A 14409-nucleotide genomic window follows, 5' to 3' on the forward strand; every position below is an offset into this window, starting at 1 on the left:
GCCAGCAGGTCAGGCCTATGCTTAGAGCCTCGAGTTTGCACTGAACCGTGCTTCGCTCCGGCCCGTCGCGGATGATCGTGCTACATGTTGCCATCGACCAGCATAATACCTTACGTGTAAGTGAACCGAATCCCCATTGCTCACGACACATCTTGGGTCGGTGATGGGGTTGGTTGTCGCATAGAGTGCTTGCTGCCTCCTTCTCTTCCAACCCTCCCTTTACTAGCCCTTTTCCGGTGGATCGATCGTAACGAACCTCATTTTCCTAAGGACCGTTTGTCTACCTACCAAGATCTATACGTTCGCGAAGGTAGCCCTAGCTACGGTCTTAGTATGCCGTGGGTATTCGTGTGGCTTAACGCTCCTACCACTTGGACCAGCTTCAGCAGCGCCGTTTGAAGGCTTTGCAGAGGCGAGCCACATCGACAAAGAATACAGTGCTGGACACACCATTGCGCAATCTTTCGGGTGCCAACAATTTGTTTGCTCAATTCTTTTGTTTCGCTTCGTAGAATCTTGATGATTGCTACTCCATTTATTATGTGTATCACACACTCACTCACCAATTGCTGCGGCAGAACACGCAAAAACCAAATTGCCAAAATGTTCTTTTCGTCGTGCGCGAAAAAAATAAAATAAAACAAACGTGCCCATGTTATGGAAGATCGGTCTCGATAAGCACGCGCACACTGACGAATCGTTTCGTATCGGAACGCAGCGAGAAGGCCATTAGTCGGAACACAAGCAAATTTAGTGCAAAACTGTTTGACAAATTAGCACCGCTGATAAGAGAGGTACACAAGGTTGGGTGGACAAGGAACTGGGAATATTAAAAAAAAATCGAGCACCAAATTCGATGGGCAGATTGAGGCATGACCTAATCATGGGGTCCGGTGTGGAAAGCAGAATACAGAATTGTGGTTGTATGGTCCCCTTTCTAATTAATTAATGGCCTTTTTGCGAAATTGGAGTGACATGTGGGTACCAATTTAAAAAGTAAAATGATTGGATAAGGAGAGATGTTTCAGAATAATGCAATGATATAGAAAAACGTGATCTTATTTACCCAATAAAAATAAATTTGTTTAAGTTCATACCCTGCCTTGCATTTCCCGAAGCAATAAAAACCACAAGTTTGTTATTAAAACGACCATTAGTAGCAGTACCGAACGAAACAAAGAAGCAATTCGCTTCGCTTTGATGCACTTTGCATTGGAGCTGCATTTAGTATGCAGCGTGAAGCAATGAGGCAACCATACTGTCGCCGTACCATAATTTATTGTAGATCAAACTGTTGCTCCACCGCATCGCCGTACGGCGCATGCATGCTAATTGTGTGACGCATACTGTGCGCCATTCTCGAATGGTGCCGATGTGTCGCATGCAGCGCGAAGCAAACCCCCAAAAGGGAAGGGATCGAGCTGATCAACCGTTTATACGTTTTTCCAATTCGCTGCCGCCTGCTCGTAGCCCCCCTCTTGCGGCCTGGAACGATCGATTGAGATAGGGGACAGCAGTACGTGAAGGGTTTTGCATGCTGCTTTTCATCTCATTTGCTCCACCACGCCACGGTCCACGCTGGTCCAAAATGTTTGGTGCGGGGTGGGAACAAGAAGTTGCACGCTTGATTATTGTTATTGCTCATACACGTTAGCATCCCACCAGAAGGGGTTTTGGAGCTCCCTTCTCCTTGGTTTGGTCTTTTCCCTGGCCCCGGCCAGCTTCCCCCGGGTGATCAAAGCGCAATCGAACTTCGTCTGCTGCTCGCCAAAATCCGAAAAAACATAAGTGCCGCACCAGGACCAGGACCAGAAGAGAGAGAAAGAGAGTGGAGGGACAACACACCGTGTCGTTAGCCATTCGGTCACGGAAAGCGCACGAAATGAGCTTCGAACCTCGCGCGGGGCATATACAGGCGGTTGAGATTATTTTATTACATGTCCACATGTCCCGGCCACAGCCAACCTCCAGATCACGGAGACCCACAACAGTCTGCGTATTGGTGTGGATGTATTACTTTGTTCCTTCCTAAAAGCTGCGCGAACACGCGCCTTTGCGCTTTTGCGTATGTAGATGAGTTGTGTCCATACAGGGTGGGGGGGTCGTTAACGTGTGTAGGTAGTGTTGGACGCACTGAGAGGTGGAAGTGGCGTGGAGGAGACGAAAAAAAGAGAAACATTAAACTAGCCTCCAGAAGAAACCACCAGCCAATAGACCAACATTCGTCCGAAGTGCGACTCTTGAAGGAGGGCTGAGGAGAGTGTGAAGAAAAGGCGAGAGAAGCGGGATGGGGTGGTGGATGAGATGGCAAAGAAAGATGGTTCAATGGTCGATTCGTCTCTAAGTGCACCACACACACTTTTCCTCCCTGATATCCACGCCCCGTCTCCACGCACAGTGAACCGGTCCGGTATAAACAGGACAAAGCGGAAGACTTTTGTTTGACCGCGAGTAGGAATCGCGATCCGGCCGCGCACTGGTTGAAGTATGAGCATATGAATGTTTGGCGTTCAATTTACGAACCTCAGCCATGATGATGCCAATCGATGGAACACAGTGGAACGAATGGGCCTGGGAATATGTCGGCCGAGTGAAAGATCACCACCACGGACACTGTTTTGGGGTTGTTTTGGCGGGAGATTGAAGTCGAAGTTATGATTATATCATTTTCGGAGCTCGTCGTGCCACCATTATCTTCGGGTTGGGTTTTGTTTATACAAAGCTAACCATTAAATTTTAAACTTACTTCGCTTGTCATAAATATCGTGCTCTCTACGCCACCTCGCGGTTCCCTTTACCATGTCCACTGGCCGAAACGATGGGCCACCTTTATTGATGATGGGTTCGAAGGCACGTTTTCGAATTTGTATTTTCACAAGATAAAACACACAATCGACAACCGTACCGGCACCGATGGGATGCCGATATCAGACAAAAACAGACAGTTTACAATTTATGATGACAGAACAATAAAAGGCAAAAAGAGGAGAGGAGAGAAACAAAGCTCGCCATGTTGCGAGGAAAAAAAGGAATCGAACAAATAAAAGTTGCAAACAAATCGGCAGTATTAGCAAACGCGAGTTAAGGGAGCAGTAAAGATGATATGAAAAACCAAACAGCAGAATAGAAGCCAACAATAGGAAATGGAGAAACAGAAAATTAGAAGAGAAGAAGTCACAAAACGACTGGATGGAAAAAAAATAAACAAAAACCCGCCGAAAGGAGAACGGTGGAAAGCGAAACAAATAAATATGTAAGCGTAGTGCTTTGATGATGCTAAAGTATGCGAAATCAAGATGATAACACTAAACTGGCTAGCGGTAACATAGGCATAGGCGGCAAAGGAAAACAAAATAGAAGGAAAACAAAACTAGAGCGATCGACTTTCGAGTGATCGAGGGAAAAAAAATAGAGACAGAGATAACGAATGAGAGTCACAAAAATTAGAAACCATGTCATGCAGATTACCCCCGGCTTCGCGGGACCAGGCATAAATTGAAAGTGTGTGTGTGTGTGTGCTTCAGGGATTAATTTTATCGGCCATATATATATAGTTCCTACCCACTCTGATTCTCCGCTATGTCTCGCGCATTCATCCGCTGAACCAAAGGAGAATGGTTTGTAATGTTTAGCTTGCTTTGGAGTTGGATTTAGATCAGTTACACAAATGTTGGACCTTTGGTCGTGCGAACTCGTCGGCGACTGCACTTTATGGAGCTGTGGTGCAGTGTTTCCCTTTATTCCCGCCTTTCGCTCGCTCTCTGTTGAGTGATGTATGTTATGCTGCGCGAAGAAGATCACGAGAAGAAGATCGTGAAGAAGATCGTCAGTGTGTCAAACACTGTGGAGTGGAGTTTCTCGCCTTACCAAGCGTCTGCCGAAGTGTGGCTGCGCGTCTTCTTCCGTGGAGTGGAAATCGAATGGCTTTTCTTTGTGTTTATTTGGTTCATTCGAAGCAAAGAAGCATCAATCGTACCGGGGCAGGGGCAAAATTTGCTTGTTCAAGCGTAAATAACTCACAGGGTGTAGGGTAGAACGGGGCCTCAAGCGAGCATAATGTTTCGATGGGTGACTGCTTTTTTCTCGGGGAGGGGACGAACACAGACATTGGGACCACGGGTGGACATATCATAAAAATGTTGAGCGATTGGTACAGTAATGAGCAATCACATCAGAATGAACATCAATTAGATTCAGCACTATCTTCAAGATTCGTAATTAAGAAATTACATTGGAGTGATGTCCTCAAGATCTTGTCAAAGTCGTGTTTTGAATCGATACGAATTACTACAAGTATGTCCACACGTTCATACTTCACTGTCCTACTGTGCATCGGGACACCCGAACCTACGATCGCGATCGATACGAGCGCATTAGCATGCGTTTCTGGTGCATTTCTTTGCCCGCAGTAGTAGACTGGCCCAGAGTGGGAGGACGCGTGCTTTGGCTGCGAGCCCCATCCCGGCGTGAGTTACGATGGTTGCTGGGTAGGTTTACGATCTACAGGAATCACTTTCCGTGTTCTGTTTTGGTGTTTGCGTCTCTTTGCTTGTGGCTGCTCCAAAAGGAAAGATGGCGACACCCATTAATATCCATCCACCCGTCCGTCCGTCCTTCTCTCCACCAAAGTAAAGCCACGACATCTTCGTGTTTGGGAGCATTTTTTTTTTGGTTGTTTGTTTGGATACACTTTACGAGACTGCACGCTTTTCCGTGCAAAGGCATGCGTAGGTGCCTGTAGGTTCCCCCACCACACCATGAAAGCGGATCATTATAAACGACAAAGTTGCGCTTTGGGTGTAATGCTGGCTCGCTGGGTCGCTTTTCGATATTGATTTGAATTAAAAGAAATGACACATCATTTATCGCTTGAACGGCGATGGCGCATGGGGAGATGCTGCACATTTCGGGAGTTATTAGAGCTAGCTGGGGCAGGGGCGAAAAAGAAAAAGCGCACGGTAGCACGGAGATTTGCCCTTTAAAGAGGTGCTCACGACGTCGGGAGAAGAATGTGTCGGGACATTTAGTGACAGAAAGCCGGTTTCCGAGCGTTTGTCTGGCGACATCTATTGAACTGTCCAAACATCGCCATAATGCTCATCGATCTTCCGATGTGTTTTGTATCGATTTCGAGCTTCAAGGAGTTTTTTTTTTTATATGAACCTCTGGTAAGGGTCGGAGAATTGGCTATGTCGAGACTTCAAAACGTCGGTGGTCAATGGGTAGCAGTTTAAGGTTACCTACCGGGACGCCGAGAGTGGAGTGTAACCTCTTATTACACACGGCAAGATCGCGGTGCAAGCAGACTCTCGGAGGCACTATCGCATTTCAGTGCTCCTCCATACATCCATCAATCTTCTTTTTTTTTGGTGGAATGGTCGATGTCATCCGATGCGCTACTGTGTCGTGTACCGGACCGGGCAGGCATGCATGTCGGAATGCAGCTCGGGGTGGTTAATGTGCAACACGGATGGTATGTCACCTTGGAGAACATGCTAGTGTTTGCTGGAACATCGTGATACAATGTCCCTTCTTGAAGGATTGAAACGATCGCAGCATTGTATACCAATGCTATTCCCCTGTTTTTCACTCTTGTTTTGATGACTTAATCGCTGCTTCTTCCTGATTCTTAAAATATAAATAGCTGCATGAGGATAATGTCCAGTATCTCCACAGTTCACGGCTCCAACTCCCATTGAGGGTGGCCATTTTTTTCAGCTGCTTTTTTTCGATCACCTTTCTCTCGACGGAATGAGACAACCTAGCGCAGCTAGCCAAATGTCACACACCATGCTCGTGCTGGTTCCAAAAAAGGAACCAAGTGTGTGCATTCTTCCGTGAGAGGGAGCCCCCAATTGGAAAGGAGCAGAATCGGATATCGCCCCCCGGTTTCGGATGAGACAGGCTCGGAAATGTAAACCTTCGCTGCAGGCGTAGTCGTGAAATTAGAATACACCGTGTGAGCTCCCCTTTCCCGAGGGGTACGCGAACGCTCTCCCAACGGCCATCTCTCGCTGCTGGAAAGTTTTGTGGACCCTTAGGAAAGGTGGTAAATGTCTCACTTGGGAGTTCCGTTGCCGATTGCCAACAAATTCCAGCCACACTACGAACGCGCACGTCAGCACGTTTTGGATGGAGCATGCGAGATGTTTGCCGTCCGACGGACTAGCCATGGCGTTCTGTTGTTTTGGGAATGTTTTTACAGCGTTCGTTTTCCATTGCGCCTTTCGCTGCTGATGGAGGCGTTCCTTGGGAAGGTTAGCAGAGCTAGACACTGGCCGGACAATTTTATGGGGTTTTGTAAGTTAACGCTTCCTGGGAGGTAGAACCTTCTTACGCGACACTCGGGAACTTGTGGAGGTGTCGTATGTAAAGACGATGTAATGGCTTTTCCAATGCTCTAGTAACGGTGAATGGCTTTGTGGCTTCTGGAGCGTCTAGGCCGAGATCACAATAACAATTACCGGTGCAATCGGATCCAAATTGACCAAGTCCGGGAAGGGGGGGAGGCTGAAATTAACGGCAAAGCAAGTAATTAACGGCAATCGAGCATTAGCGAGCGGCTTGGTATGGTTTCTAATTTCTTGGAGAATGGGTCACGGCCCGGGCTGTGGCAACATCTGGTTAGCATTATGCAAAGTTTCTGCAAAACAATTGGTGGGGCCTTTTTTTTGGGGGGGAAACATTACGGTTCATTATGTGTTTGTAGCTAGTAGAATCCCAACCAATGCCTCCGATGGAGGTCGTACGTCAGTCGTCAGTCCCATATGCTGATGTTCTTCATTTCCCCGTCTATCGACGCTGGTCTATATGCTGGTGAAACATGATTCAGGCATTCAGGGTTTCCCCCCTGGTTTTTTCAATTACCACCAACATCTCCCCCCCCCCCCCCCCTATGTCCGTCATTTAATCCTGCTTAATCCGGTCATGTCAAAGTCAAACGTGTATGACTCTCTACCATTCGCTGGAAAGTGAGCATGCTCGCTCTAAAACGCTTTTCCGTGAAGGTTAATAAGCGAAAGTGGGAAATTAATAGCAGACATGTTGTGGGGACTGTAGCCACCGCAACGCCATGCGGGACCATCTGATATACATCTGTTTGTCGTTCTCCGTTGGGACAGAGAGGTCGCCCCGAGGAACGTCGTTGTCGTCGTCGATGGACGAACAAAAAAAAAAGAAGATAAGCTCAACTTAAGCCAAAGTTCAAATGTCTGCAGTGTTTGAGTTGGGCGCAGTTGTAACCGCTTGTTTCTTCGCTGGTTCTGTTTGGACCCGCCATCTTTTTCTTTTCTGCACAGCTCATCACGCGACGTGATTAACGAGCGCCCGCGAGTGGCGTTTGCAGCTTCCGTGATGCGAAGTACAGAAACCGAAAACAGAAATAAAAAATTCCATGGGACAATAAATTGGCCAAACAGTGAGAGAGTGGTTGGTTGTTTCCACGCGCCCAGTCAACAGATTATCGCGTGTTTTGATGCCGTTTGATTGAATCGCAGACGCTGCAAATATGCGTTCGGCGGCGTGACAGTGACGTACACCCGCATGCACACGGCTTTGTTGTTTAAAGTGCTGGAATGGCTGATTGATGGCGGTTGTGATGGGGGCGCCTGTGAGGTCGAGTAATGGGCCTCGTGGAATGCAGGTCGATTATCAGCCCGGGGGGAATGGCAGAACAGGCAAAGAATCTCAAGAATTGCTAATGCATTAATTAACCGACGAGGGAAGCGACTTTTCGCTTGCTTTGGTGAAGAACGCCCGAGAGAGTGTTTGAAACGATTTAAACAGAGTCAAAACTATAAAAAAACGTGATAGCGATAAAGCGTTACCGTTCCCACAGTCATAAGCCTCGATAATCCTGTACAATGGTTTATCCTTTCGCTTAATCCTTTCTCATCCAGGATAAATGCATTCCGGCACGTTTCCCACCGGCGGACTGTCATGTCGCTTTCACTCACTTTCTAAACGTATGGTCACACTCGTAACGCTCGGATGAAGTAATAATCCCTTCACGAAGCCTTGTCCTTGACGTGACATTTTCCGTCCATCATCGTTCTAACCGGAACTTCCTATCGTCGGTTGTATTTCTTTTTCCTATTCCCACCTGTAGAAATGACTTGCCGTTCTTTCCCGTGATAATGTTCCTATTGGACAGGTACAGTTCATAGGCATCATTACCGGCTGTCACTTGCCGACTGTCTGACTGACTGTGGGGGTAGCCTATTGACAGCATCCACTCGCTCCATTGTGCTCGCACAAGGTCGGCTCCACACGGCTACTAGCAGAGTGGGCCCGCCATATGACCAAGGCCTGACTAATCGAACCGAGTGGGCCCCCCCATATGATGGCTTCATTTCACTGCACGCTCGTTACGATGCGTGATACCATCCGTTAGATGGCGCCAGCGCTCCGTTGCGCTGCATCCCTCAGTCAGTCCTCGCCGCTTCACACCAGATCGTGTGGTCACTGCCACGTAACTGCCCCCCCCCCCCCCATTCGGAAGCCGCTTGCCATTTGCATTTGTGCCATAATTTTCCCGCAAACGCATGACGTATGGGGTGCGTGTGGAGCGCAAGGCGCCAGTAGTAGAATGGCGGCACACTGTCACTGTGCCCCGTAGTAGGCGCACCGAAAGCGTGTGTGCTCTTTAAGTACACGCCGCACGTTCAGTTTCAGCGAGGGAGAGAGAGAGAGAGAGAGAGAGAAAACGAGTGTAGCACATGCAAAAGTAAGTCGCGTCCGATCCACATATGGATCGTTTGGTGCTGCTGCTGCTGCTGCTGCCAATTTGACGTTAGCGCGCTCATAAATATTTGTCCTTAGCAAGCGTTACGCACAGTACCGGCTGTGTATATAGTACTACGGGGGCATAGAACTGGGAGAGTGTGTAGAGATGAGACAATTCTATGCCTTTCTTTACCAGCTTTACTGTGTCAGTGGGGGATTAGTGCTACCATTTATGGGTGGGTAATATGCGAAAGCTAGCGGATGTGGGGGACGCCACAATAATCTATGCGCATCCCGCGTAAGTTCGCATGATTATAAAACATCTTCATTATCAGCGCACACAGTTTACTAGCATGTTTGTCTGCCACCGATACCTAACCCTACTTTTGTATGCATACGATCTTCTCACCCTAGCCTTCGTACCGCGTAGCTACTGAACGTGGATATTGGATAAAAATATGCCACGAATGTAGTCGATATGCCGTGGCAACATCAAAGCAGGCTCGTGCATCGTGTTTATAAGACCAAGGTTCTTACAACGCTGGCAGTGCGCTTGGGCGGGCTGAGCTAAGCCTTCGAGATAATGACATGCTATCCGATCGACAGCCGATCATCAGTTTATTCAATGCCCAGCTTTTTTTTTTACTCCGCATCTCACATTCTCCCTCCTGCTTAGAAACGCGACAGCGACTCCAAGGAGATAATGGTCCGTTCCGTAGGCAGCAGCCTCCAAATTACAGTACGCTTTTTATTAGCGCTCTTTCTCTCATGCACTGCAAAAACCTGGTGCTTCTCTTTCCCGTTTGTCTGACCATTTAGCTAAATACAGCTATCCGTTCAAGAGCCCACCACTAGTGGTACTAAACAGTCGGTAGCTTAAAAGAAGGGATGCTTGCTTTATAATCAATCTCCATAGAAGAGATATTAAAAGACCGACGTGAGCTGTACCTTTAAAACCTGATAGTATGGAGTGGCCCTAAAGTTATGCGACGTACTGTATTACTTTGGCCCCGCTTGGCGTGTCTATTTTTTTCGTGTGGGGCACTGTGTTATAGGTCATACTTGTGCTTTCATTGTTGTGCCTCAGGGCCATGTTCGCCCTCGTTACCGCCTCCCAACCAACCAACCAACCGAGCTCGTCGTCATCTCGTGCAAACGCAGTGCATTCTCTCCAATTGGCCGGCTTTTGTGGCGAAATGAGTTTCCAATTATTGATCTTTTTTTTTAATGCCTCTTTCACTGTCCACCCCTTTTCTAGCATTTTCTACTACTCATCAGCTTCGATCCATGGAACGCTGTTTTCTATGTCACAGTTGAGTTTTAAGTTTCAACCGTCCCATGTCTCCCCAGTCTCCGCTCGTTGCAGAGACACTTTCCATATGGACAGGGAGCTTTTCGTGGTGACACGCATTTTCTCGGCCGCAAACTAACCTAGTTTTTTTGTCATACAAAGATGAGCCCCGACCCCACACCCCTCCCCCTTCACTGCCAACCTGCCCGCAGGGGATAGTTTTAATTTTATGCACCGTTTATCATTCCACCGGCAGCCCATCCGTCCCTCGTCCAGGTGTGGTGGTAAGGTGTTCCCGCCTTTTTTTTGCGATCGATGACGGCTGGTTCCGGTAGTTCATGCCCGTGGAACGTCGGGGCTGGATTAAGCCGTCACTGGGAGCCACAGCCAACACCGGAGGCGTCCATCACGTCCATCGGTGGGATGACAGATCGGTTGGCTCGGTGTGGTTTGAGTGAGGGATCTAGGCCGAAAACTTTCTTCCACTAGCGAGGGATGCTGCAGTAGAAGAGCCCCAATGACGTTAAATAGAAGACCGTCTGCATCTTGCCTTTGTGCATACGCGCTGGTGACGGAAGCTTTCGGAAGGTGATGTGCAGTGATTTGTTTATCAAGCGTTGGCCTTCTTCTCGAGCGACCCACTTTGTTTGTAGTCAGAAGTCGGGAGCTCTCGGAGTTCCTAGCCTCTAGCCCTGCAACCTAGGGCTAGGGCTAACCAGTTTTTTCGGGGAGCAAAGGGTGATGGGTTTCTTTTTACCTAGGCTTTGGTTTTGTTTTGTTAGATTAGGGGTCACGTTGGGTTTTGTGTGAATGTTTTGCCTTCTTCTGTTTGCCTTTTTTTGTGTACAGTCTCTCCCTCGCGCTCCGCAACGCTATTTGGACTTTTTCCATTCCTAGTTTCTTGCTGCGGCAAGTCATAAACTGCGTGAGTTGATTGCGTGCTGGCAAGATTTCGGAACGAAGTGAAGGAGTAAAGGAGCAAGGCGTGGAGGTTATGTTTTCTCCATGCAAATGTCTCCTCATTGCACGCAGCGAACCACCGATGGAGGGGGATGATGCATGATGGAACTTCGTGTTTGAGACTAGACTTTAAGATATTTGATGATAAGAATTTAATGCTTGAACTGTTTTGAGAAGCTTCAAGACTCAAAAATGCACTCCAAGACTCAACCTCAGTTCACGGATGGGATTGGTTGCCATTATCCTGTCAACGGAATCTTTCGCACTCGGCGTCGCTGTACTGCTGAACGGAATACTAAACTGGCACAATAAGTAAGTGGTGCTGGATTGCGTGTGAAAAGTACAGTACGAGGGAGAATAAATCCCTACCAGCACCGACATAAATCCTGGCAGAGTATTTCTGTAATGGGCATCATCCGTCCGTGGCCGAGTGGAGTGCCTCAACCGTTGGAGGAAAGAATAATTATAATTGAGCGAAACGCGTAATGTATTAAGTTTATTCTTGTGGCGTTGCGTCGTCGTTGCCGGTCCCCGGGAAAATGGTACCCTGCCTACTTTCGGGAAAAGTGCGTATTTTCGCTTCCCCTCTTTCACCACGCGAATTAAAATAAATCATCGCACAAATAGCGCACCAAACGAAACGCATCGGGCTCACGTTCTTTAGACCGCACGCCACCCCGGCTTGCCAGTTACTTTGGTGGCGTGCGTGTGTCTTGTGTTCCGTTTCGCACCAGAATGGGAAGATGCGCGAATTGAACGCCCTGGACCCTGTGTTTATGCGGCCGTCCCGTGCAATGCAATATGCTGGAATGCACTTCAATCCTCGTAGGGACAGGAAGTTATTAATTTTCCTCGGTGCTTCTTGTCTGTGTGTGTGTTCTACTTTTTACGCAACACACACACACACACAGTCGGCCACCCTGTGGGCCGTTATTTTTCTTGGGGGCACCCCGATGCACAACAGTGGTTGTTGGTCCAGTTACAACGTTCTAATGTAGATCAACGCCACTCGCCCACTCACCCACACCGTGTATGCCCGCGCTACAGATACTTTGATAAATTAGCCACAGTGCTTGTGGAGTGTAAACAATACCGGGCTGATCTAGAATTCCTAAGCCTAGCATACGGACGCCGCCGTCGTCGCAACGTGCTGCATTCGGAACTACCGGAGCTAGACTCTGCAGTCCCGAAGGCTGTTTGATCGGGAATGTTTGCGTTGGGTTTTCTTCCCTTTTCCGCATGGAAAGTGGGTGGGAACGCTTGAAATTAATCAGGGTACGGTAAGGTTGTGTGCGCGGCGTAAAGAAACATATTCGAACCGTCTGTATAAAACACTTTTGAGTACACAGTTTCGGGTTGTGGCTCGGAGCGATATCCGGAACCGTTTATTTATTTATTAAACAGTGAAAAGAGCAATCGAAAAAGAACGAACCCCCTTTTGGGGGGGGGACATTTACGTTACGTTTAAATGCTTTATCAAAAACGAGACAGTGCGTAACCAAACTATTGTCAGGGGAAAAGCAATGAGTGAAATCGAATTTGGGGTCCATTTTTATTGAGCTTGCGTTGGACGAGAACTGGTGAGTTCAATAAAGAGTGATCTTTAAAAATTATCATCAAATACATGGATGAAAAATTACTAAATTTTGGAGAAAATTACATTAAATTTTGTAACCCGCTTGTTTTGAAACGTATTGTAAAATAATTCATTCAAAAGCGTGGAAACGCCTGCGGTTATGCAATTTGTATACATGACTGAAGATGGATGTAGACAGTGTATGTAGTTCATCCCAACGCACCTAGATGGCGCCACTGGACGCAGACGCGGTGGTATAAACCCGTGCCTGAACAGTGGTATAAACAAATTTGGACAAAAAATTATGATATTTTTATTATGCAATTTTAAATGTTTTTTAAGCACTAAATACTGTTGGAATTTGAATTTGTTGGAAATTTCTCCTTAATTTTAGCTCACACGTTTTTTTTGCTCCCTGCTCTAGCAAGACGGATTACTAACCTCTTCTTACGATTGTTTTTATTTCTTGCAGACATTATCCTTAGGATCTACCCCATCATGGCGAACCGGTCGGACGATCCCGAGAAGCTGCTGAGCGAGTGGCTAAGCGAGCTGGAGAATCTAGTGGGGGTAAGTCGATACAGCGCACCGTATCGATATCGATACGGCCAGATTTGGCGAAACACCTCACCTCACCCAATCCACGCCCGCTAGAACTGCAAGCTGTTGCCTAACGCTCCATTACCTAAGCCTCGACCCGAGCCCGCGTGGACACTTTTTGTTTCACAAAATCCAGAGCAACCAAGAACACGGCGCTTTGTGCCCTGCAAAGGGTCATATTTCCAATGGCAAGGGAGAAGCAAGAAGAACAGAAAAGCTACGCAACCATCCCGCCGATGGTCCACTTCGCGGTACAACGATTTTTGGCGCTTCCACAAGGTGGAAACTCGAAACTGGCCGCATGTCGTGCATGTCAGTTTGTGGGAAACTCTCGTTTGCTTACTCGAGCGGCGTGTGGTAATGACATTAGCATTCGCCCCGAGCACGTCTTAGCCCGGCTTATGTGATTGTTCCGTTTTAGCCGTATCGGTCCGGTTTGAGTGATGGTGAACGCACATCATAATCACCAATTAACGGAGCGGGTTTAACAGAAAAGAATAACCGAATGTTGCGATGATTGCGGTTGTCATATCTGTCGCATGCTATTTACATTGACAGCATTGGAAGGATCGTATCGGCGACAACTGTCACGCATTTGGGTTTACTTATGTGACTGCTAAAAAGCCCTAAAAGTGTTCAACAAGGTTTTCGGCAACATTCAAGCATCGAGGGTGAACTTTAAAGTTTTGGCCGACCGATGTAGTTCATCAAAAATGAATATACACCAGTGACTTCCATTGCTTGCCGTTACCGTATCCATGTCACAGCTCATTGAACCAGCTATGTGGAAGGGGGTCGAGTTCCATTAGATGAATAACCGAGAGTGACTCGATAGAATTCCTTTATAATCATGGAAAATGGCCCAAACCGCTAAGGTACTACTGACGCCAAGTGCACGCAGAGCGTTATGTGGTAAGTGTCTGTCATCGTTCACCGAGCGTACCGTGGGCATGTATGGGGAATAGCTTATCCGAGCCTTGTCGGTCTCTAGCTTTTTCCCCCGTGGCTGCGAATGCGTCCTCGGTAATGCATTATTGTTATTATTTTGAGCTCACTTGACGGGATTATTATCATTAGCACGGTGTTAAAGGACCTAAACACACACATACACACGGTGCGACGGAGTAATGTAGTTAAAATCGGATCACATTCGAGTAATGGTAGGTCTGGTTGGGATATTCCCCGAGACCAGGGCGTGGGTGCGATAGGACATTTGACAGGCATTGGTCTCTTTTAGGGAACCCATTACGGGGGAAGG

General features: G+C 47.6%; 1 protein-coding gene across 1 annotated transcript in view; it reads left to right on the plus strand.

The window, feature by feature from the left end:
• Nucleotides 1-14409, plus strand: part of LOC118504984 (abnormal cell migration protein 10) — a 48824-nt gene that overhangs the window by 3745 nt on the left and 30670 nt on the right. The window contains exon 2 of the mRNA XM_036040138.1: nt 13024-13121. Coding sequence (XP_035896031.1) covers nt 13050-13121 — 72 coding nt within the window. The 5' untranslated portion in view covers nt 13024-13049. The remainder of the gene's footprint in view (nt 1-13023; nt 13122-14409) is intronic.

Source organism: Anopheles stephensi, chromosome 2, assembly GCF_013141755.1.
Source record: "Anopheles stephensi strain Indian chromosome 2, UCI_ANSTEP_V1.0, whole genome shotgun sequence".
NCBI classification, from domain to species: domain Eukaryota; kingdom Metazoa; phylum Arthropoda; class Insecta; order Diptera; family Culicidae; genus Anopheles; species Anopheles stephensi.